This window comes from Coenobita brevimanus, chromosome 72 (assembly GCF_032717465.1).
Source record: "Coenobita brevimanus isolate Jiangsu-jjx chromosome 72, ASM3271746v2, whole genome shotgun sequence".
Lineage (NCBI taxonomy): Eukaryota > Metazoa > Arthropoda > Malacostraca > Decapoda > Coenobitidae > Coenobita > Coenobita brevimanus.
In genome coordinates, this window is record NC_137025.1 from 13485059 (window position 1) to 13512465 (window position 27407).

Consider the following 27407-nt stretch of genomic DNA (forward strand, 5'->3'; position numbering starts at 1 on the left):
GGATCACAGACCTCTGTGGGTCGAGCCAAAACCACAGATCGAGTTCTCATTCCATTCCCCTTTCTCCAAGGCTTTATTTTAAGAGTAAGGTTCGTAGAAAGTGTAAGTCCTGACATCATTGAGATTTGTCAAAACAAACCTACTGGAATCAGCCAACTCAGTGCTGTCTTCCATAAACCCCACCCTCAATTAAGCACATCCAATCTTCCATTACTGTCATACTCCCATATAAAGGCTTGAGAAATAACATTAGCAAAACTACCTAAACTGCTTTATAATGTGAATTATGATAAATGCCATTTCACAGTGCAGTCAACATCAGTACAGGGCAAACACATTCGATCCTTAACATAAACCTTAAAAAATTGGGGGCTTGCCTTCCATCTCATTATTAAAAACTAAAGTATAAAGACCTTATTTTTTAAGCTTTTTTCTAAACTGCCAGAAAAAGGCTTGCAATGGAACTTCCCATCCATCCTGAAGAAAAACATGAAGTTAAAATGATGAAAAGGACATTAAGGATAACCTACCAAGAAGCCTTCTTTGTCACCAGATACAAAATCACCACACTGGATAAGTAGAGGAACAAAACCTTCTTTACTTTTATTCACTGTTTTTAGCTGTAAATTTCAGCTGCTACATTTGGATAGTTCGTTTTTTACTACATTCATAACATTTCAAGTACTGGGCTTTTATTATCCATCCTGTTACTGCTGAACATTTACTCCAACATAACGACATGAACAAATTCCACAAAAACAGGTCAACGTAATAGTGATGTACTTAGATTTTCACACTGTCGGCTTAGTTCATGTTTAATTAGTTACATCTGAATAAAATAAAATAAAATAAAAAAAAATAAATAACCAAATGATACATGACCTCGCACATCCACTAACAAGTCTGAAACAACAGGAATAGGTGACAAGAGAATATCACCTCTAGAAGTACAAAAGGTGATCAAGGCAATGGTGAATCAGAAGCAACAGAGAGGTACAGAACACATGAAATTTAATGAACTAAATCTGTATAAATTGCCCTGAATAATCCCAATGGTATATAAAATAACTGTTACAAGAAAGATAAGGGCATCAGAGACCTCTGCAGATGTGTGTTATTCTGTTACTGATGTGGCCCTAAGTTCATCTGGATGTGAACCTGGTGGACTGCAGGAAACCAGTCATTTCAACCAGCTGCTCCCAGAGGAATTTTCTGTTCGAGGCTATGCTGAAGGATTGTCAGTGCTGTGAGAGGGAAATGCATGGGGCAAGTATGCAGCTTGGTATAGGGGTCTTGTATGTGTGTTATGCTGTATGTCTGTGTATAGTAATGTAACTAAAGCAGTATCTGTCTGTGTATAGTAGTGTAACTGAAGCAGTGATTGCTTCATGTTATATGTTTCTATGGTCTATGATGTAATGTAACTGCAGCTAGTTCTCAACTCTGCAACTTTACATCCCTTAAAGTTGAAATCCACTATCAATAGTAACACCAAAGGTCAAAAGGTTGGAAGCGGAGAAAGCCAGTAAGAAATCTAAACATGTAGAATAAATACTCTTCCAATTTTAGCTTCTGTATTTTGATGTGCATTCAGTATCCACATGGCAAATTCTTGAAATTTCCACAGAAACAGTCCGACAAAATTAGACTGCAGAGTAAATAAGGTGGGTGGGATGAGAAGAAGACTGAGAACAAGATGGGTATGGGATGCGTGATCATGTAAGAGAGGGAGGTGTCAAAGAAAGGGTTCAATAGAAAAGTAGTGATGGCAGTGATAAGTGATATCATTAAATATGGATGTACCAGACAGAAAATTCAACGGCACACATCATTTGTACAGCATTATCCACCTCACTTTTTGGTGGGAACTGAGCTTAGGATGATAATGATAATTAACAGTTGCAGTACTAGTTATAAAAATATAGAAACTGTAACAGTGACTGTACAATATAGTAATTATGACAATAATTCTCTAAAAGGCAGTCTCTCGTGTTTTTGTAAAATCAAGTACAGAGAACATGACATGAAAAGTTGACCATCACTCTTCCTAGGTACAAAGGACATGAAATGAGCAGGACAAACAGAAATAAAATGATATAAGGAGACTGTACAGAGTGGACAATTAATAATAATAATAATAATAATAATAATAATAATAATAATAAAAATAATAATAATACAGTAATAATAATACAAGGAGAAGCCTATGAGGCATTACAGAAAACATGGGGGAGAAATGCGGAGGGGAAAAAAAAAAAAAGCAAAGGAGATATTACAGAAAAGCATGCGAAGTTGAGCACAGGAGACATTAACAGACAAGTAAGAAAAAAACTGCCCAGTGGAGGCATTGTGGAAAAGTAGGTGAAAAAATTAGCATAAAGGAAATTACAAAAAAATATGGAGGAAACTAAGGAGAGAGAGAGAAAAAAAGAAAAAAAATATGGAGGAAACTAAGGAGAGAGAGAGAAAAAAAAAAAAAAAAAAAAAAAAAATATGGAGGAAACAGAGAAAAAAAAAAAATAAATAAAAAATAAAAAAAAGTTGACCACAGGAGACAACCCTGACCATTACTCTTTTCCTACAAACAACAACAGCTGAGCATGAAAATTAAAGAAATTAGTGAGCAATTACAAAATAATCTGGAAGAGAGAGAGAGAGAGAGAGAGGATGCTTTATGACTGGTAATATGGATATGAGGCAAAAGAGAAAATATGAAGCAACAAATGACAAATTAGTGGTGAAGACTGGATAAATATCAAGGAAATGGTTGCTGAATAGATATCTAGGCTAAGGAGGAGGAACTTGAAAAAATAATAAACTATACTCTTAACCTACAGCAACTGTAACAAACAAAATGATTGTGGTACAAAAAATAATAATAAAATTAAAAAAAGGGTTACATGAGTAAAAACGACAGGAATGAAATAACCAGAGGGAAGCTCAGAGTACACAAGAAAATGAAATATCATAAGGAATGAGGTGACAATGAAAAGAAGTCTGATCCATCCATCCATCATCCAATCCTATGTCGCCCCACAAGACGCATAGAAGCCCGGGGCTAGGCAAGTTGGTCCTGACATTTAAGATGAGAGTGACCAGCCTCACTCATCCTTGAGTGGCATTACATGAGCAATAAACCCCAACCACCCCTTGGATATAAACCTACACAGGCTCAATCCAATTGGAGCACCTTAATTACCCACTAAACCACCAGGTGCCATAATTTGGTTATATGATTCCCACTCAGCATAGTAAATGGTTTCTTGGTATACAGGAAACCATTTGGCTTGTCACTATGTGCAGTCACCCATAGGCAAAGGGAAGAGAAAAGAAGTAAGGAAAGAAAGAAGAGGGAGTGCAAAGTCATCCATATGCAGAAGAAAGGGGAAAGAATGAAGGTGAGAAAGAAGAGGTATCGAAGAGAGGAAAGGGCAGACACCCAACACAGTAATACATCAAGTGAGCGGATAGTGAGCGCTCCCACCTAAATCTGATAATCACAGAACGATCAAAACACCTGTAGTAGTAATACAGAAAACGAGAGTATGCAAATAAGCAAATTAAGTTGAAAAGGTGAAAACTATGCAAAGAAAGGAAACAATAATAAAGGAGGGAAAAAAAGTTGTGGTGGTGGTGATGATAACAGGTGGCACAAAGAAAACTGAAGTGATGGGGTTGAAAGTAGGCAACACTGAAAACCTAAAGGCGGAGACATCAAAAATAGTAGTAAACAATCATACATACAATTACACACGAAGATAGGGCTACGAGGTCATGTATCTCGACATCAGGCAGCTGGTAATGCCTCTCTTGGGTCGCAATGTCATCCATATAAACTTTTGTGCTATAAATAACTGGCACAGAAAATATTTAATATACACATTCTGTACAGTGTTTACATAAATATTGGTGAAAATGAAATGTGTAGGAGAGGCACATACATAAATAACTGGGAGGGCTTGAAAGTTAATGGAAACAGTAAAAGAGGGAAGGATGGAGACAACAGAAGATTAAATTACATGATGCTACAGCAGAGTTTACCCCACTGAGCCCTGGGTTTTCTTTTCCAATTTATTCTTTTCACCTCTTCAAAATTTTATTCAGCTTGTGAGTGGCTTTCCAAACTGGAGGGGTCAGAAATAGCCCTAATCAACCCCTTCAACATGAAAGTCATTTCCTAAGTTGAATAAAATTGTCTGGGGGCAACAATAAATGAGACAGAGAGAGAAAAAAGGTCGTTGCCCTAAATTCAAGGGGTTAAGAAGAGATGATAGGGGCAGAAATGAACATCAGATGCTTTTGTTTAATTTATAGGAGGTTGATTTTCAACCTATAAAGTTCTTTTCCTCATAAAGTCATTTATACGAGGTTGTTACTGATCTCTAAGCTCTTTGCATCGTAAACAAAGTCATCCTTTCAAATCACATGAGCCAATACTAGGTACACAGTACTGAAAAGTTCATATTCATTGCATAGTTCTGTTTCAAGCTTTTGAGTCTTTCTTTGTACATCTTGACCCATTCCCAGACAACAGACGCAGTACAGATTTTATTCAAGCTGCCAACAGCCTCCTTTTATCTAGCTGAAGTAAATCTCCGGCATGTAGAAGGTTAATAACACTCCTGAATAATTCCTCCACTGCTGGGCTTGTGGTGTACTGAATAAAATCACTTACTGTTAGACTACAGAAAATAACTAAGCATGTCAGTATGAGGGAATGGGTTAAAACATTCAAAGGTGCATTTTCCAAAGATGTTCTAGCACCCAGTTCAACATTATTGCTTTCCAACCTATGATACAACAACTGCTGGCACCAAATCAGAGCACCAGAACTCAGATAACAAACAGGCAGCTCGTGTTATGTGTCAAAATGTCTTCCAGAATATCGCAATTTTTTTCATACATCCAGTGCTCTAAATTGGGGGAAGTTGACATTTAAGATTTACAGGTATCAATGAAACTTGAGTGACAACATATCTGTACTTTACCAAAAAACTAACACCAAAAAATGAATACACATATAGTGACACATAACAAGAACTTGCTGTACTATAGCAGCAGGTGTACCTAGGATTGTTTGCATGTGACCTGGGCCCTCATTCTCATCAGCTTAGGAGGCTTTCTAGCACCTCTTCCTTGGCAACATATTTTTCACATCATACTTTAATACCATCTAGCATGTTACTCATATTTTTACACTGACATAATTTGCAATTATAACAAACAAGAACATATTAAGTGTGCCACATAAAGAAACAAACTGGGACAGAAGAGGTATTAGACAGCCTATTAACCCCTCCATGGCTGCTGGTGTCAAACGATGTTTTACCGTAGCGTGGCCGCCAGCGTGAACGCAGTGCAACTTGTGGAAAACTGTGAAAATTTTTGGGAAGGGAACGAACATCTCGGACATCTTGGGACTGATCTACACTACACTCCCACACACCCTATCTGTCAGTTAAGTGCCTCCTGTCACGATGAGTGGACGTCCGATTTTTGCTAGTGACCATGCCTGCACACACATAGCTAAACCCATTAGCTTGACCCAGAAAGAAAATATCATCTTTCTCTTCCCCTGCGACGCACACACAACCACCGTTCATGATTATAAATAAACAGAGGCAAAAACAAAAATGACATGAAAATAAGAGAAACATACTTCTTTTTTTGGTACAGTAGAAGCTCCATTTAACAAACATCAATTTAGCAGAAGCCCAAGATAACGGAAACATTTTTTTCCAGTATTTTTTTGCCCAGTTTAAAGGAAAATTTTCATTAAAATGAGAATATTGTTCCAGAAACCACTGAATTACAGTACTTGAAAAAGTCCCGTAAATTGAGCATGTCATCAAGCCCATTCCGGAAACACTCCCCCGGCAGGCAGTGTGCGGTGTTGCCACACATCCCCGCCAAGCTGTCTGGAAAGTGGTGGGGACTCAGGGACATCACTCGGCCCATGCAGTCTTCACGTGATCCCCCAACTGTAAACAACTGCTACACGCGTGTGCAGCTTTGCCTTAGTATTGCAGCATTATCTGTGTTTAATACTTTCTTCAATTAACTAAAGCTTCTATGAACCATGCCTAAGATTCAGGAAAAGGAGAGGGTGAGGCTTTCTCTTGCCAGAAAATTGGAAATAACTGAGAAGATGGAGTGCCATCCCTGATGCTCCCCAGTCCCTCTGTCACCCCTGTACCACCTCGAGTGCTGATGAAGAGTGACTCTGACAGTGACTAAACCACCCACAGGCCTGACACAGGTTTGGGGAGGCCAGTATGGCTACCTGTGTCAGCCATAATTCTGCAATAAGTGCAGAACCCCTACTTTTGGAGGTAAGCCTTGCTGTAATTTACTATCCCTATATACTATACTCTTTGGTTCACTACTATCCTCACCTTATTCTTTGTGTGTTCATATTTTATTATTAAGTCATTACTGTCAGTAACACTGATAACATGTACACAATAATGCATTTAAGTAGGGGTATTAATTATGGATGCAGACTGCTGTATGAAGCATTGAGGGTTCGCATAGTTTGTTAGGTTTGGGTGTGCATTGTCAGGAACTCGGTTTGGCCATTGACTTCATGGATGTAGCAGAAAGTACCTCAAAATACCGGAGAAGTTTACCTTACATCGAGCCTTGGTTATGGAACTCAATTTTTGCGGAAAATTTAAGATAACGGAATGAGGGTTGGCTGAATTCCTCCGTTAAATCAGACTTCTACTGCACCTTTACCTATTTGCTCAGGTTTCACTCTGCCCTAGGGTGAGAAAGGAGGTCCAGATGATGATGATGATGATGTACTGGTCTGGATTATTCAATGCAGTGTGACTTCTAGAAAACTGCGAAAATTTCTGGGAAGGAAACGAACATCTTGGGTGTCTTGAGACTGACCTTCGCTACACCCCCACACACCCCATCTGTCAGTTCAGCGCCTGCCACCGTGATGAGTGGACGTCCAGTTTTCGCTCGTGGCCATGCCTTAACGCACACAGCTACGCCCACTAATTCGACCCAGACAGAAAATATCATCTTTCTCTTCCCTTGTGACACACACACAGCCACCCTGTTTATGATTATAAATAAATACATGCAAAAAAAAAAAATAATAATAATAATAATAATAATAAAAATGAAAATAGGAATATCTTTTTTTTTTTTTTTTGTATATATTCGTTCAGGTTTGTTGTCCTGGTTTGGATCATTTTACAAATTTTTTGCCTTGCACTAGCATTATAACAATGTTTCCCATGTTCACATGATGTTTTGGTGGGTAGAAAGGCCTCCCGTCCCTTCCCACTATCTCATGCGAGGTGCGAATCACAGGTCGTCTCGCATTTCAACCCTCACTGTTCAGTCTGTACACTCAAGAAATGACCTTTATCTCATTTAGGTCTAAAAATATAATCTCTCACCTCCCTTTTTCCACAAACTCCACCACCCAGACTACAAAAATAAGTCAATACTGTACTACCATAAACACAATAAACACTGAAAAATGCTAAATTCATAATGAGTTCTTTCTATTGAAATCTCACATATACACTGATAAACTTCAAAATACATGTACCTAGTCATTCCACACCATTTCACCACCACTGAAGTCTTTTCATTAAAAAAAAAAAAAAACTGTGGTTTTGTCACAGCAATACCTAGGTGCACCCAATATCATTTGCGTAAATTTGCACACTTTCCGTGATTCATTGCTCAGCACAGGATGGGTCTAGGAAGCTCAAAATTGCACTGCCAGGTGTGTTTGATGTTTCTCTTCAGTTTGGTGTGTGTGTGTGTGTGTGTGTGTGTGTGTGTGTGTGTGTGGGGGGGGAATCGATTTTCAAAACTTGAAAAGTTAGCCCCCTGCTCGGCCCGTGGGCCCCAACAAATTCCCCACGGTCAGCCATGGAGGGGTTAAGCCGATGAGAATAGGAGTCCTGCTCTCATTTTGCACTGAAAATAACTAAAATTTGCCAACCTCAGAAATCAGTGAAGATGCTCAGACAATGATGGGGTTGAGGAAAAGCAGATGACATGAAGTAATATGAAAGATAAAGACCTGATAAGAAAAAAAATATCGTCTGTTACTCATTCACTCACTCCATTCATACTAGCTCCATCTCACCATAGTGGCCAATTTTTTCTTCTGAATTCTTATATATTTGGGCCCACTACTAATATCTTTTACTTTACTCTTTTTGATTCATGTCTAACCAATTCTGGGCCCAGCATACTATATCTGCATTCAGTGATCATGAAACAATATAAAACATCTCATAGATATTATCAAAAGATGAAAACAATAAAATGCACCTATATATATATCGCCCTTAAGAGCTCTCTCCATTATTACACTGTTAGCTGTAATGGATTATCATGTTGTTGGGCCACAAGTGCCCTGCCACACACACTCCAGCCACTCCACATCCTTGCATAATTCCCCCAGTGTGCAAACCTGACTGTCCTCAATAAATATTAGTTCAGTTGGCCATGGGAAGCAACAGCTGCTCTACCATCAACACTGAGGCTTCAAGGAATAGCAGATGAGGACAATGATGTAACTTTATACAAAATGGCTTTTCTGATGTATCAACAAATCTTAACAATTTCTGCACTCAATATAAAAGAAATATACACACTGGAGCTTGTAATTGAGCGACTAGCAAAGTGCCTTCCCATTTTTTCCAAAATTTGCACAAGACACTGCATCTCCTGGATGCAGGATGTTTCTTTGTAAGATAAAAAGTGTCTCCTCTAGAGCACCTGGGGGGCCTGGAGGCACCCTCATAGATGCCAAAAGTGAAGTAAAAACATGTGGTGCCCACACAGCTATGCTCATCTGATGACACCTTTATTTTTCTGTGGCCCCAGTACAGAAAGGTGGTGTGACAGGGGTGCTGTGCTGCTACCACTGCCACACCACACTGGCACCATGACACCCACACCGCCACTGTCAATGCGCTACTGCTGGCACAAACCCTACCTCAATAAGTGGGCCTATGAATGTGGCTTTGTAGGACTAGAGGGCAAACTACACACAATATTCTGTATCTCCCATTACGGTAGGGTTTCATACAGTAAATGTGTTTGTATGTCCATATGAGAGTTTCTGCATATGAGGTCAACATATGCACATCTCAGCACAAAACATGCTGATGAGGATATACACAAGTCTTTGTAAGAGAAGGGTATGAAGGTCAACAGAGGCCCAACAGTGTTGGTGTGGTACAAAAGTTGTGTGACCAAAAGCTCCTCACGACAAGAGCTGTATCAGGACTCAACCTGCCACTCAAAAAATACAGAGCCACTTTCAATGAGGGAAACTAGAAAATATTATAAGGCAATATCCAAAGCATTTCTCTGTATGCTAGCTGTCTGACAGGTCTCTCAATGACTTGAGCCTCTATAGTACTGCCACGTCAGTAATCCTTCCAGAACAAGCATGATTACCAGATGATATATGACACAACCTCAGGGGCTACTTGGCTGACAAGACCCCTTTTATCATGATGGCCCGGCACTGGCAGTTCCAGCAGCCGCCTCTCCTGCCATACCTTCACCTCTAACATCACTCACAACTCGATCTTCGCCTAAGACTTCACAACTTTCTGCTATGGCAGCCAACGACATACATCAACCATTCTCACTAACCCTCAACAATAAATATCAACCTTTGCCCTAACAACATGTCAGCAGTGCAGTCCAGCCTGAGTCTATATGCCTATCCATAACTGCCATGACACCTCACAGTATGTTAAAATGTATCTCTTACAGAAAGACCCAAAGAGAGCATACCCGTATTAAAACCCTCCCATCTCATCCCACAATCCTTCATTTACATTATATATAAAACAATTTATGCGAGGGCTGCAGTATGCAGTCACACACTGGCAGGGCATGGAGGGCGACCAGGGCACCACACCAGGGCTGCCGGCCGGGCCAAGTGTGTTCTAGCAAGCTTTGATCTTCATGGCCACGGTGGACATGAGGTATGTGGTGGGATGAGCTGCCAAGGAGCACTTGCTGCCACAAGCACCCAATAACTGCCTGTTTCCACCACAAACACCCTCACAAAACCTCATATATTTCAAGCAAGCTATAACTTCATATACATCATACTGTGGCATAGAGACATCTGGTGGCAGAGTGGTGGTGCCTTGTGGAGGTGTGGTGGGCTCAGTGTGGAAAGCGCTGGTGGTTTTTTAGGTGGTAGTATGGTGCCGAGAGCTGGTGCTGCACCGCGGGGGAGGAGGTGGGAGTATGAGTGAATCCAGGCATGGAGGATGGGATGTGTGCTGTAGCTGAGTGTGGTGGGGGTCCTTGATGGTGGTGCATCATGTGGGGCAATACCACAAACTGTGTTGCTGCCATCTGCTGACCGGGACCAGCATGGTGCCCTCCCGCCCCTGCACCACCGCCCTGAGCAGGACCACCAGGGTACTGCGCAGTATGAGGTGACTGGGCTGTGTGGGGGGAGTGCTGGGGTAAGTGCTGGGGCAGGGAGGGCTGCCCAGTCATGTGGGAATACATGATGGACTGGGACGGGGTTGGTCCAGGAGTGGAGGGAGGGTTAGGCATGGTAGGACCTGCAGGACCACCACCACCTCCTGGGTTTTGTGGGGTTGGGGGCTGGGCAGGCTGTGGCACTGGACCTGGGGTATGGGCAGGGTGTGGCTGGTGGGGAGGCAGGCTGGTCTGGGTCATGTACACTGCCTGGGGGCCATGGCCTTGTGCTCCCTGCTGGCCTTCAGGATTAGGATGACACATAGCCATCGACGTGGGTACAATGGGTACCATTGGTGGCATTCCAGTGGGGGGGTATCTTGCCATCATGAACTGTGCCACTGGATACTGCTGAAATAAAAGAAATTTTGTTGTAGTGTATACCACAATTTACATATTTATTGAGTCCTGACATTACTGTGCCATGAAGTTCAGCTGAGAGAATTACAGCATACACGTTTTCCAAAATTTTGCAAAGGTTGGTACAACTCTCCCACATACATAAAAGTAGCCCAGAGGTGGTTCTGCCATCACCATTCTATCATGGGAGTTCCCAGGAAGGAGGAGACATCAAATATGATGATGGTAATAAAAATATTTAATTTTGATCAACTGCATATGTACAGCCATTTACCAAAACTTATGGTACATTCATGTGTCAAAAATGCTTTAAAGTTTCTTTATCAGCATACTTCATTACCATCACCATACTAAACCTTCATAAATTTAAGACCACCTCCAATCCACCTTATTCTCTGCCTTCTGCTCAGTATCCCATAATTTCATATTTTCTTGCTGTTTTATGCTCCCACTTTCTTTCAGTTCAAACTCATGCACACACCAATACCCACAAACCAGTCAGGATGCATTTGTACTATATACATGTCATGCAAACATTTCAACAGCTTAATTTGTAAATACCAGTTAGATGATGGCAATAAATCCTAGCAGATAGAATATAAATAAACTGTATTTTAATTATATCATACACAAATGTATTCTCATCAGTCAGGCCAATGAGCTTGGTGATGCCTTTTAATTTTATTCTTGCCATCTTCTGATAACTGTACTCAGCATAGGACAGAGTTCTTGAACTGAAGAGGTAAATAGCTATACAACTTTAACTTACTGAGCCTGGGGATATCTTTTTTTTTTTTTTTTTTTTTTTTTTTTTTGTCTCCTAACAATTTTCTTCAACTTCTCCGATTGCTGGAACTAAACAAAGCATCAATAAAGCCCCCCAGTACAAGAGACCATTTCCAAGTTAAAAAATCATCTTGTAGCTGTAAGAATAAACCAAAAAGGACATACCACATTCCAGGGGTTAATACACCCTTTTCAATACAAGTGGCCTTTCCTAAGCTGAATAACACAGGCAGGTAGTAGCAAAAATAAACTAAAAAAAATGATACTACCTGGGTTCAAGATGTTATGGCGGTTTCCTAGCAACCATTTCATAACTACTGTACTGTAGTTTGCTTTTGCATTTGGTTCACAAACATACTTGTTGTCTTTGTTGTTGTTGTTGTTGCAATCTTATGCTTATCCAGATGTGAACCCTGTGGACTGCAAAAAAAAAACGCCACTTCAAGAGGTCCCTCTCAGAGGTCTTGTGGTGAGGTCCAGTTAAGGACTGTCTTTGCTGCAATAGTGTGGTGTATGGGGTGTGTTGTGGTGTGGGGTGCTGTTTCAGTACAGAAATGTCTGCGAGTTGTACTTTGTACTGGTAATGCAACAGGGAAAGGAGGTAAAGGAGATGATTGCATCACAGTCTGACTAGGTGTACTTGTCTCTGTCTGGGTATGGTAATTTTTTTTGTGAGGGGTGCTACATGGCGGCTGTGTATTTATGATAGGGTGTTTGTGAGTGTAGTGTTGGGCAGGGGAAGAGGGATGTTACCATGATGCCCAATGTAGTGTTGTGTGACTGTTTATTCTTTGTTTCTTTGCAGAGGGAGGTAATGCAACTCAGTTACAACAGTAGGATATGGTTTTAGTTTAAGTGATGAACTGTTTGTGTCTCATGATCAAATGGTTCTTGACTGGATGTATATTTGTTTCTTGATATATGTTATCAGTGTGTGTGTGTGTGTGTGGGGGGGGGGGTTAAGCTTATCAGTGTTTCTCTTGGTTCAAGCTGGGGCCCTACTTGGGCTAGCATAATTTACTGCTGTTGTAAAAAGCTGTGTATACATTTTTCAAAGATTCTTCTGTTGTCCAAAGGTAGCATTTGTGACTGACTTTAGAGTGTCTGTGACTGACTTTAGGGCATCACGTCTGCCACCTCTCCATGCCTTCCCCCATGCTACACAAGCATCTGGTAGCGCTCATGAATGAATCGTCACACACCCATATTGCAGAACTTCTGCCTATCAGAACTGTTTTATTCTCCAAACTGCATATCTTTGGAACATGTTTCCCCCAAAACTTCAAACTAACAGTTGTTCAAATGTAACTGTTACAGATTTTTAATGAATGGTGGACACCAATAATCTGGTGTTTCAATTACTGTTTTCTTAATTCATTTGTTTTTCCTTCCTCCATTCTGTTTTTAAATATATATATATCTTTCTTTCCTTCATTCTTTCCTCTTCCCACTGTCTATAGATGATTCTACGTTGAGTGACAAGCCAAATGGTTTCCCGTACACCAGGAAACCATTTACTACGCTGGGTGGTAACCATATACCTGGTAACCAAATTATGGTGCCCGGTGGCTTAGTGGGTAATTAAGGTGTTCCAATTGGATTAACCCGGTGTAGGTTTATATCCAAGGGATGGTTGGGGTTTATTGCTCACGTAGTGCCACTCAGAGATGAGTGGGGCTGGTCACTCTCATGTTAAATGTCAGGACCAACTTGCCTAGCCCAGGGCTCCTATGTTCCTTTTGGGGCAACACAGAAGTAGATGATGATCTCTCTCTCTCTCTCTCTATACATACACACACACACACATATATATATACTATATATATATATATATATATATCTATAGATATATATATATATATATATATATATATATATATATATATATATATATACACAGTAAGACCTCACTATAACAGACTAATTGGGGCCCAAACCATTCCAAAAAATGCAAAATTCCAATAAAAGCAACATCTGGACTTCCCCCTGCTATTCCGGACTTTTTCCAATATATCAGACATTAGTCCGGATCGCATGAACGGTTTTTAAATTGTTTTGACTACTACTGCAGTACTGTACTGTTATAACTTCACTACATTAATCAAATGGTATAATAATTCTGTACTGTACACTAAACTTCACTACATTAATCAAATGGTGTAATATGTATAATAATTCTGTACTGTACACTAATAAACAAGTCTTTTATTTACCTTATTGTGGTGAACATAGCTGACGTGGTCAGGCAGTCCGGACTGCTTCTGGCTTTATTGGACTTTTTCCGATATATATAAATTTAAGTCTGGTAGCTCCTCGAGTCCGATAAAAGCGAATTCCGGTCTACTGAAGTCCATTATATAGAGGTTTTACTGTGTATATATATATATACACACACAGTAATTCCTTCAAGACCTGGATCCCAAGTCCTGGACATTTTGGGCTTGGGTCCTTGGGGGGAAAAAAAAAAAAAAAAAAATTGCGTGTTCATCTCTACTATCTGTCACGCGGTGACGAACAGCTACGTTTTCACACATAGGGGAACGCCTCCCTGCATCTTCCCCTTCCCGGTTCCCGCCTAACTACTGCTGTGAATCGACATTCGTCGCTATGGCTACCCCTTGTGCTCGTTTTTGTGAATAAACAGTGTGTAAACTGCAATACCTCACCACTAGACCACATGGGAATTTACAGTGTTCTGTGTTAAGATATTAGAATTCAGAGTGCAAAGAATTAAGTGCACAGTGCAAAACTGGCGTGGTGCAAGTAAGAACAGAATGTGCAGTGTTACACAATTATAATTCACAGTGCAAAGGATTAAGTGCAGCACAACACTGGATTACTGTACATGCTTCAAGAACATTTCCACCACTGTCAGAGCCTTAGAGGAGGTGGGTTAATCTTCGTAATGGTCACGGACGTGTTGTAAGTACCTGTACCCTGCCAAATATTTTCCATACTCACTTCTAATTCCTCATTCTCTGGTTCCCATTCATTTATTTCAAGCTTTCTGTTCTTTATTTGTGTGAATAGGGTCTTAAACAGGTGCTGTGGATGTCCTGTAGGGAGTTATTTAGGTGGTTTTCAAAGTAAGGCTGGGTTAGGGTCCATAAGTACCTGTCAAGGCGGCATTTTCCCACGTCCAAGACAAACCCAAGTTCTGGACATGCCTTTGGCTCTATTACGTCAGATCTTGGAGGGATTACTGAATATATATATACATAATGTGTATATATATATATATATATATATATATATATATATATATACAGTAATCCCTCTACTTTCCAGACGCCCACTTTCCAGACATCCCCACTAACCAGACATAATCGTCCTGGGATCCAATATTCCCAAAATGGTCCAAAAACCGCAAAAACTTTGGGGGGGGATTATTCCTGACTGTAATATGAACTTGGTGCATGCGGCACGGGACAACTTTGTTGTGGCGCGTCATTCCTCCGACGTCCGCTAGAGCACCCCTGCAACCTCCCCACTTTCCGCCTGTCTCTTGTCGTGAGTGAACGCTTGTTGTCATGGCTGCCCACGTGCTCGCTTTTGTGGTGGTGCCTTACCTGCTGCTCTCGTGCCTCTCCTTTGTTTGTGTGATGATGGCCCCACCGCCTGAGAAGAGGAAGAGAGTGGTATTGACTCTGGAGAAGAAGCGGGAGATATTGGAGAAAGATGCGGGATGGTCTTCTTCACGCATCCTCCGAGAGTTTAACCTGGCCCAATCTACTTTGTTTGATATTAAGAGATCCCAAGACAAACTCAAGCAGTACACGGCTGACTTCTCGTCGAAAAGCAAACGCAACATGGAGAGGAAAATGATGTTTACTCCCAAGTTTGCTGAAGTCGACCGCTCCGCGTTGATTTGGTATCGACAACAACGTGCTGCTGGTGTGAAGGTACGTGGTACAGAGCTGAAGGCTGCTGCTGAGAAGTTCGCAAGGCTTCACGACGCCCTAGACTTCAAGGCATCCGAGGGTTGGCTCTTCCCGTTTAAGTTACAGCATGGCCTTACCAACGGTAAGTCTCATGGCGAAGCTTTGGGCGCTAACGAGGATGGAGTAGAGGAGTTTCGGCACAAGGTGAAGGGCTTGATTGACAGGGAGGGCCTCACTCTCGGTCAAGTCTACAACGCTGACGAAACTGGTTTATTCTATCGCTCTTTGCCGACGAACACTCTAGCCGAGGAGACGGAGAAGCATGTACCTGGCCGCAAGCTCTCCAAGCAACAGCTATCTGCTTTGTGCTGTGCCAATGCTAATGGCATGCACCAGCTTAAGCCCATTATTGTTGGCCGTGCAAAGCAGCCTCGGTGTCTTCGTGGGGTGATGGATGTCCTTCCTGTCGTCTGGTACCATTCTTTGAAGGCATGGTTCACAGCCCAGATCTTCAAAGACTGGTTCCACCGCCATTTCGTCAAGGAGGTCATACATTACCACACGGAGAAACTGGGAATCCCACGCGATCAGGTAAAGGCCCTCCTTCTCCTCGGCAATGCACCTGCCCACCCGTGCGACAAGGACTTGGTGGCTGAGAATGGCCGCATTAGGTGCATGTTTCTCCCACCTAATGCTACTGCTCTCATCCAAACAATGGACCAAGGAGTGATTGTGGCAACGAAGCGCCTATACTGACGGAAGTTCCTGGACGAGGTGATGGGTTGTTCTCAAGGATGAGGACGAGCGCAGGGAGGGACGGGACACGCGAGGCCAGCGAACTTTGGAAAACCTTCGCCGCTACAACATCAAGTCTGCCATTTACAACTGGGCCAGTGCATGGAGGAAAATCCCTGTCAAGAATCTAGAAAATGGTTGGTCTCGTCGGCTTCTCGGAACGGATGCGGAGTACGATTTCCTAGGTTTTGACGTGGATGACTTCCATGCACGTCTACGTGTGCACGGCGACGATGTTGATGTGGACGAAGAGCGTGAGTGGTTGGATGACGACGAGGGCGATCCTGGGTATCAGACCTTGTCTGATATGGAGATCGCATTTTCAGCTGCAGGTGTCAGTACCCAGCTTGAAGATTCCGACGAAGACGGCGACAATGATGCGGACTCCTCTAAGCATGACACAACTCCAGCCATCCCCAAGCTGAGTGCACTCCGGGAACACCTAGAGTTCGTTCTGGACTACATGGAACACCCGGACTGCGACAGGGAGATGGGGCCCTTAGGACTTGTGGAGGAAGTGCGTGTTTTCAGGCAGCGCATCATAAATCATCAGAATCGTCGTTCCTTGCGTCAATCAACGATTGACAGTGTTTTCAGGCCCGTGACACACGCTGTGCCCAGCCCTGGCTCCACTCCGTTGCCTCCCCAAGACAGGCCCTCATGCTCTGAGCCACAGCCCAGCACATCAGCCATGGTGGAGTCACCGCTCGACGTGAGTTTGAGTCGTCTGCAGTGGGTATGCCATCACCACAACCCAGCGACGCACCCCTAGGTCACCTGCCAGCGATACTCTCAACTCTGACAGTGATTAAACGGCAAGAACTTCTCCACTAGACCACATGGGAATTTAGTGTTGTGCAGTGAAAGAAAAACAGTGCATACAGTGTTGTAAAGAAAGTAGAAATTTGAGTGAAAAGACAAAATTTTTGAACTAAATTTAATGTAAATACACTTGTGTTTTGTTTTGAAATTGGTTTTACGAGTGGAAAGACTTAAAGCGCAGAGTGCAACACTTATTAAGTTACAATGGAGCATAAGTAAGACAAAGAGTGCGCAGTGTGAAGAGAATGGACTTCTGAGTGCGAATGACTAAGTTTAGTGCAAGACTTCATGAACAGTGTACTGCAAGTGCTTCAGGATATCCTTCTTACTGTCAGAGTCTGAGAGGAGGCGGTTATTCATCGAGATGGCCATGGACTTGCTGTAAGTAGGCAGAATGTTTCATACTGTACTGTACTGTATTTTCCAAACTATACTTACCTGAAACACCTCATTTCACTCTTTTATGTCCCTTATTGGTGTGAATAAGTTGTGTCTTAGGTGCTATGCATGTGCAGTAGGGAGGTATTTTTCTGAGTTAGGCTAGGTTAGGGTCCATAACTAGTAATCCAGGAGCCAGGGACTTGAAAGTACCCAGAATGTTTAATATTGTATGAACCTACCTCAAAAACCTCATTTTATGCTTCTTTTGCATTTATTTCAGTCTTTTATGTCCCCTATTGGTGTGATTTGGGTCTGAAATAAGTGCTATGCATGTCCAGAGGGAGTTGTATAGGTGTTTTTCTGAGTTAGGGTCCATAAGTACAAGTCTAGGAGGCTGGTGCCCACTATCCGGACAGGACCACTTTCCGGACATGCCAATGGCTCTATTACGTTGGATACTGGAGGGATTACTTACATATATATATATATATATATATATATATATATATATATATAAATATAAATATATATATACACTCAATCCTTGTATATATATATATACATATACACTCAATCCTCGTAAATCGCGTTCATAAATCATGGATTCGTAAATCACGGCTAAGTAGCAGTCAGACGGCCGCTAACCTTAACTCACTGTTAAGTCACGAAAATCGCGGACCTAGGCACCGAAGTGGGCCTTTTCCGAGGAGAACCGTCAACCACGGCATTCAAACTGAAAATCGTGACCCAACAACCAATCACCACGGGTCCCAGGTGGCAAGTGTGCATACTAATGCCACCATGCTGTTGTTGTTCTTGTCCCACCAGTCCGCCCACTACAGACCGTCGCCGTGGAGTACGAGAATTACCTGCCTTTTTTGTGCAACTTCCCCCAACCTCCTACCTGCCATGGCCTCTCCTGACCCCCCGATGAAGCGTTCTAAGCAGTATGGCATCAAGAAGCTGCTGCTGTTGTCGTACAGTCAATGTTTGGAGCTCAATCGTCGTGTTGACAAGGAAGAGAAGTTTTCAAAGCTGGCGAAAGAGTCTTGGAGGAATGAGTGCTGAGAGGTTCTAAGTTCTTCCCAACACCACCCCACTCCATTCAGTTACGCAACTTCATCATAGGATTATGGTGAGATCCCTTAACATTGCTTATTTCTATTTAATACATGCACTGAATACTCCTAAACTAGTATGTTTGTGTTTGATGGTGCCTAAATGGGCATAGGTAGGGTGCTGTGGGGGCAGGTTGGCCGAAGTTCAGACCCAAATTAATTTTTCACATGAGTTATTATTCATAAATCACGGAATTCGTAAATCACGGCAGTGATCCAGACCAAATTGCCGCGATTTATGAGGATTGAGTGTGTATGTGTATGTATGTATGTATGTATATATATATATATATATATATATATATATATATTCGTATATATCATCATCATCATCATCATGACCCGTTTGAGTATCCACTGCAGGACCGGCCGATCCCGACCGAAGTTGGGACGATACAGCCAATGTATCTCTACCAAGTGGCTTAGGCTATCTGGTAGAGATTGTATGTACGGTGAGAAGTGCTTGTAAGTGTAATTGTAGTGTTGGAGTGGCTCTGGATGTGTGTGTAGTGTGTGAACCAAGTGTAATCGGCCCATGCAAGCCGACTGGGTGCAAGCATACTTTATAGTAAGCGACACTGGTTCAACCACAGCAACCCTTGTGTCCACCAATGCAGTACATGGCTGGGTGAACACACCCAAAGTTTATTACTTTGGCGGGGCGCAAACCCTGGCTCACCCATGTACGAAACGCACACTCTATCACTGTACCACAGAGGCTCCGTATATATATATATATATATATACTGTACAGTATATATCTATCTATCTACTGCCAGACGCCATAATCCCGTACAGGGTGGCCATTTGACTCTGAGTTATTTGTTTTACAGGGAGGGGCACTAACCCTCCACCAACCCACTTGACACGTAGGGAGCACGTATGGTTTGGTTATATGGTTACCACCCAGCGTTGCAAATGGTTTCTTGGCTTACAGGAAGCCATTTGGCTTGTCACTCAATGTAAAGCCACCTGTAATGGAAAGAAAAGCAATAAGTAGTGACAGAAAAGATGGGAGAAATAGGAAGAGAGGAGGGCAGGCACAGGAAAAGAATGATAAGGGCTAAGGAAGAAGTGGGATATATATATATATACAGTATATATATATATATATATATATGGAGCCTCTGTGGTACAGTGGCAGAGTGTGCATTTCGTACACGGGTGAGCCAGGGTTCGCGCCCCGCCAGGGTAATAAACCTTGGGAGTGTTTACCCAGCCACGTACTGCATTGGCAGACACAAGGGGTGCTGTGGTTGAACCAGTGTCGCTTGCACCCACTCGGCTTGCGCGGGCCGATTACACTTGGTTCACAGACTACACACACATCCAATGCCACTCCAACACTACAATTACACTTACAAGCACTTCTCACCCTACATACAATCTCTACCAGACAGCCTAAGCCACTTAGTAGAGATACATTGGCTGCATCGTCCCGACTTCAGTCGGGATAGGCCGGTCCTGCAGTGGATACTCAAACGGCTGATGATGATGATGATGATGATGATGATGATGATATATACATATATATATATTATATATATATATATATATATATATATATATATATATATTCACACACACACACACACACACACACACACACACACACGAGGTGCCACCCAAAAGTTCCAGTAATTTGAACAGAGGAACCCAACCATTTGCAGTTTTGCCTTTTGCCATTTGGAGGAGTCAGCAGCACCCCCTGTGCATCAGTGTGGCCCCGGCCATGGCTGTGAGCAGACGTGTTGTTGAGCTACGCTTACTATTGTAACTTGGTGTATATGTGGTTTGGTGGTTTTGCAATGGTGGACCAATGGTGCAGCAATGTCAAGTCGATGATGATTATTTTCCTTGATATGAAAGAGATTGTTCATGAGGAATTCATCCCACCCGGTCAATTTGTCAGTGGAAAGTTTTATTGTGAAGTTTTGCAGCGTCTGAGGGAGAACATCCGCCGCAAACATCCAGAACAGTGGAAGAACAAGGACTGGGTCCTGCATCATGACAATGCCCCTGCCCACACATCAACTGTTGTCTGGCAGTTCCTGGCTTCCACTAACACGGTAGTCATTCCCCACCTACCCTATTCACCTGACCTTGCCCCCTGCAACTTTTTCCCGTTTCCCAAACTGAAATTACGACTGAAAGTGTGTCGATTTGACTCGATTGAAGAGATCCAGACAGAATCGCAGGAGGTGCTCCAGATCATCATGCCTGAAGCCTTCCAGGGATGCATGGACTCGTGGAAAAAACGCTGGGATCACTGCATACATGCCCAAGGGGACTACTTCGAAGACAACAGTGAGAACTACAGAAGGCACTCATAGGACGTGACTCCGCAGTACACGAAACGCCTAGTACGTGGGGACCCATTTTTTTTTACAAATTTTAGTGTACAGTACTTATTTTAATAGTACGCGAATAGTACGCAAAAGTGAGGAATCACTCCCTTCAACATCAGAAGAGCCATTTCCTGGGGAGGAACAAGAGGATAATGCAATGTCTGAGGTGTCAGAAACAGACTTTGAAGGGTTTATGACCGAAGTGAGTGCATTAGCTAGTGAAAGTGTTGAAAGTGCTGGTGACGAGTGGTGAGGAAGGTGTGTCGGATGGTGTGGCGGGTGGTGCACGCTAGGTGCCTCACCCTGCCTCGGATCCCCTTCTTTCGTCCATCAAGCCTGTTGTCCTCTTGGGTTAAGGTGAGCAGCCATATTCTTGTTGGTTTAGTTAAGCCATATCCCTGTTGATTTAGTTATATTTTAAGTAATAAGCCATAATCTTGTTGGTTTACTTTATCTTAGGTAATATGTCTTAGACAGTTTCCCTGTATAGTACAATACTTAGATCTGAAAGGCATCTCAAAGGTTACCAATTAAGGGGGTGGCCACCCATATGTAATTTTTCCCATAAGTTTATATATTCATAGTACGCAACCTTCTCTCCCACATATAAACTCGCGTCCTATGAGTGCCTACTGTATGAGGTAAGGTAACTTATTCTCCTAAAATATTCAAATTACTGGAGCTTTTGGGTAGCACCTCATGTGTACAGTATATACATACATACATTATATATATATATATATATATATATATATATATATATATATATAAGGAATCCCTCCACTATCCGACGTAATAGAGCCATTGGCATGTCCGGAAAGTGGTCCTGTCCGGATAGTGGGCACCAGCCTCCTGGACTTGTACTTATGGACCCTAAATCAGAAACACACCTATGCAACTCCCTCTGGACATGCATAGCACCTATTTAAGACCCAAATCACACCAATAGGGGACATAAAAGACTGAAATAAATGCAAAAGAAGCATAAAATGAGGTTTTTGAGGTAGGTTCATACAATATTAAACAGTCTGGGTACTTACAAGTCCCTGGCTCCTGGACTGCTAGTTATGGACCCTAACCTAGCCTAACTCAGAAAAACATCTCCCTACTGCACATGCATAGCACCTAAGACAACATATTCACACCAATAAGGGACATAAAAGAGTGAAAGGAGGTGTTTGAGGTAAGAATAGTATGGAAAATACAGTACAGTACAGCATGAAACATTCTGCCTACTTACAGCAAGTCCATGGCCATCTCGATGAATAACCGCCTCCTCTCAGACTCTGACAGTAAGAAGGATATCCTGAAGCACTTGCAGTACACTGTTCATGAAGTCTTGCACTAAACTTAGTCATTCGCACTCAGAAGTCCATTCTCTTCACACTGCGCACTCTTTGTCTTACTTATGCTCCATTGTAACTTAATAAGTGTTGCACTCTGCACTTCAAGTCTTTCCACTCATAAAACCAATTTCAAAACAAATCACAAGTGTATTTACATTAAATTTAGTTCAAAAATTTTGTCTTTTCGCTCAAATTTCTACTTTCTTTACAATACTGTATGCACTGTTTTTCTTTCACTGCACAACACTAAATTCCCATGTGGTCTAGTGAAGAAGTTCTTGCCATTTAATCACTGTCAGAGTCTGAGAGTATCGCTGGCAGGTGACCTAGGGGTGCGTCGCTGGGTCGTGGTGATGGCGTACCCACTGCAGATGACTCAGACGATAGACGTAAACTCACGTCGAGCGGTGACTCCACCATGGCTGATGTGCTGGGCTGTGGCTCGGAGCATGAGGGCCTGTCTTGGGGAGGCAACGGAGTGGAGCCAGGGCTGGGCACAGCCGGGGTCACTGGCCTGAAAACGCTATCAATTGTTGATTGACGCAAGGAACGACGATTCTGACAATTTATGATGCGCTGCCTGAAAGCACGCGCTTCCTCCACGAGTCCCAAGGGCCCCATCTCCCTGTCACAGTCCGGGCGTTCCATGTAGTCCAGAACCAACTCTAGGTGCTCCTGGAGTGCGCTCAGCTTGGGGATGGCTGGAGTTGTGTCATGCTTAGAGGAGTCCGCATCATTGTCGCCGTCCTCATCGGAATCTTCAAGCTGGGTACTGACACCTGCAACTGAAAATGCGATCTCCATATCAGACAGGGTTTGATACCCAGGATCGCCCTCGTCGTCATCCAACCACTCACGCACTTCGTCCACATCAACATCGTCGCCGTGCGCATGTAGACGTGCATGGAAGTCATCCACGTTGAAACCTAGGAAATCGTACTCCGCATCTGTTCCAAGAAGAAGACAAGACCAACCATTTTCTAGAGTCTTGACAGGGATTTCCTTCCATGCACTGGCCCAGTTGTAAATGGCAGACGATGTAGCGGCGAAGGTTTTCCAAAGTTCGCTGGCCTCGCGTGTCCCGTCCCTCCCTGCGCTAGTCCTCATCCTCGAGAACAACCATCACCTCGTCCAGGAACTTCCGTCGGTATAGGCGCTTCGTTGCCATGATCACTCCTTGGTCCATTGGTTGGATGAGAGCAGTAGTATTAGGTGGAAGAAATATGCACCTAATGCGGCCATTCTCAGCCACCAAGTCCTTGTCGCACGGGTGGGCAGGTGCATTGCCGAGGAGGAGGAGGACCTTTACCTGGTCACGTGGGATTCCCAGTTTCTCCGTGTGGTAATGTATGACCCCCTTGACGAAATGGCGGTGGAACCAGTCTTTGAAGATCTGGGCTGTGAACCATGCCTTCAAAGAATGGTACCAGACGACAGGAAGGACATCCATCACCCCAAGAAGACACCGAGGCTGCTTTGCACGGCCAACAATAACTGGCTTAAGCCGGTGCATGTCGTTAGCATTGGCACAACAAAAAGCAGATAGCCGTTGCTTGGAGAGCTTGCGGCCAGATACATGTTTCTCTGTCTCCTCAGCTACAGTGTTCGTAGGCAAAGAGCGATAGAATAAACCAGTTTCGTCAGCGTTGTAGACTTGACCGAGAGTGAGGCCCTCCCTGTCGATCAAGCCCTTCACCTTGTGCCGAAACTCCTCTACTCCATCCTCGTTAGCGCCCAAAGCTTCGCCATGAGACTTACCGTTGGTAAGGCCATGCTGTAACTTAAACGGGAAGAGCCAACCCTCGGATGCCTTGAAGTCTAGGGTGTCGTGAAGCCTTGCGAACTTCTCAGCAGCAACCTTCAGCTCCGTACCACGTACCATCACACCAGCAGCACGTTGCTGTCGATACCAAATCAACGTGAAGCGGTTGACTTCAGCAAACTTGGGAGTAAACATCATCTTCCTCTCCATGTTGCGTTTGCTTTTCGACGAGAAGTCAGCCGTGTACTGCTTGAGTTTGTCTCGGGATCTCTTAATATCAAACAAAGTAGATCGGGCCAGGTTAAACTCACGGAGGATGCGTGAAGAAGACCATCCCGCATCTACTTTCTCCAATATCTCTCGCTTCTTCTCCAGAGTCAATACCACTCTCTTCCTCTTCTCAGGCGGCGGGGCCATCATCACACACACGAATGAGAGGCACAAGAGCAGCAGGAGTGCCTGCAGCAGGTAAGGCACCACCACAAAAGCGAGCATGTGGGCAGCCATGATGATGTGTGTTCACTCACGACAAGAGACAGGCGGAAAGTGGGGAGGATGCAGGGGAACTCTAGCGGATGTCGGAGGAATGACGCGCCACAACAAAGCAACAAAGATATATGAATATATCTATCTATTATATATATATATATATATATATATAAATATAATATATATATATATATATATATATATATATATATGAATATATCTATCTATCTATCTATTATATATATATATATATATATATATATATATATATATATATATACATACATATATATATGTATATATATATACATATACATATATATATATATATAAATATATATATATATATATAAATATATATATATATATGAATATATCTATCTATCTATCTATTATATATATATATATATATATATATATATATATATATATATATATATTCATTCATTCATTGCCAGACGCCATGTATCCCAAACAGGGTGCCCAAGGGCTTAGAGTTAATTGTTTTACAGGGAGGGGCACTAATCCTCCACCAACCCCACTTGACACGTATATATATATATATATATATATTAATACAGATAGACAGACAGACAGATATATGAATATATCTACCTATCTATCTATTGCCAGATGCCCCAATCCCGTTCGGGGTGGCCACAAACAAATCGCCTCCACGTAGCTCTGTCCCCCGCCATTTCACTGCCCCGCTCCCGACTCACACCCCCCTCTCTAATATACCTCTCCACCCCATCCCTCCATCTCATCCTCAGCCTCCCCCTCCCTCTTTCCCCCTCCACCTCACTCACATACACTCTCTTCGTCAGTCTTTCACTCTCCATCCTCTCTACATGGCCAAACCACCTCAGTGTATTCCTCCTAACGCTTCCTATCACATCCACATCTACACCACAACGCTCCTTTATATCCTCATTTGTCAGCTTGTCTCTCCATGTGACTCTACAGGTTCCTCTTAAATAACTCATTTCCACTGCTCTCACTCTTGACTTGTGTCCTTCCAGCAACGTCTAAGCTTCACTTCCATACATTAGAGTTGGTATCACAATACTGTCATGTAGTAACTTTTTCACTTCCATGCTCACTTCCCAGCTTCTTATCACTGCTTTCAAGGAACCAGCAACCTTTCTTCCCTGCTGTTCCCTTTCAAGCACTTCACCCTCGAAACCTCCATCCTTACTCATCACACTACCCAAGTACTTAAATGTACTCACATTTTTCAATTTCTCACCATCCAATCTCGCTGTACATTCACTGAGTTCACCTCTCTCAAAGACCATCACTTTACTCTTCCCTACATTCACCTTTAGATTCAGTTTCTTACACACTCTCCCAAACTCATCCACCAAGCCTTGCAGCTCTCCTTCGTCTTCACTCAACAACACAGTATCATCTGCAAACAATAGTACAGGGAGTTTCCAAACACTAACATCTCTCACCAGGGCCACTCCAACATCCACTACCCTACCTTGTACCTCTTTTATTACTCCAGCCATGTACAGATTGAACAACCATGGAGACATGACACATCCCTGTTTCAACCCAACCTTCAAAGAGAAAAATTCACTCAGTTCACCATCCACATGCACTGCAGCCTTAGCACCATCATACATACTCTTCACAGCATTCAACAACTTCCCATCTACTCCATATATTCTTAATACTTTCCACAATCCTTGTCTATCAACCCTGTCATATGCTTTCTCCAAATCCATGAAAGCTGCATACAACTTCTTTCCCTTCTCTAGAAACTTTTCCATTAAAGATCTAAGAATGAATATCTGATCTACACAAGCTCTTCCCTTCCTAAAGCCTCCCTGTTCTTCTCCAACTAATTCCTCTGTTCTTTCTCTAACTCTGTCAATAAGCATCCTACCATACACTTTTCCTATTATACTAAGAAGACAGATGCCCCTATGATTACCACACACTTCTTTTTCCCCTCTTCCTTTGTACAAGGGAATAATTATACCTGACTTCAAATCCTCCGGGACTCTACTTCCTACCAGGCCAATCTGCACATTTTCCACATCCATTCTACTACTATCTCTCCCCCATACTTCAGCATTTCACCACACACTCCATCAATTCCAGGGGGTTTCCCCAATTTAACTTTCTTCATTGCTTCCACAACTTCTACCCTACTGATTTCTTCCTGTCTTCTCACCTCCCTCCTTCTCCCAGCCATTCCCCAGTCACTTATACTCGCATTACTTCCATCCTCTATGTTCAACAATTCCTTAAAGTGTTCTCTTCTTCTGCTCACTTTTTCTCCCTTCGCCACTAGTAATCTACCAATTTTATCTTTCACTCCCCTTCTAACTTTACTTCCACCCTGTCTTACTCTTTTCACCTCTTTCCAGAACATTTTCTTACAGTCCCTCCACTTTACACTCAAGTTCCTTCCAACTTCCTCATCCGCTCTCTTCTTTCTCTTACTAATCTTTTCACCTCTCTTTCTTTCTTTCTACATATAACTCTCTCTTCCGCCTCTCAACTTCTTCCATGCCCCTACTTCTCATCCATTCATTGTATGCTTTCTTCTTTTGTGCCACAGCCTGTCTCACCTCTTCATTCCACCACGCTGTTCCTTGCACACCCCTCCGTCTTCTCTTCATCCCACACACCACATCACATGCTGTACATATTTCTTCAGTAAATATCCTGCACACACCTTCCATGTCCCCCATCTGCTCCAATTCATAAATGCCCAATCGTTCCTCCACTTCTCTCTTATACTTTGCCTTTTTCTCATCCTCTTTTAACCTTTCCACTCCCCTTACAAATATATATATATATAT

The 27407-nt window shown here is 42.6% G+C and overlaps 1 protein-coding gene across 1 annotated transcript in view; it reads right to left on the minus strand.

Moving 5' to 3' along the window:
- Positions 1-10173: 10173 nt before the first annotated feature.
- LOC145407043 (uncharacterized) overlaps positions 10174-27407 on the minus strand; it is a 129817-nt gene continuing 112583 nt past the window's right edge. The window contains exon 13 of the mRNA XM_080278067.1: positions 10174-10848. Within this exon, the coding sequence (XP_080134193.1) occupies positions 10174-10848 (675 nt within the window). The remainder of the gene's footprint in view (positions 10849-27407) is intronic.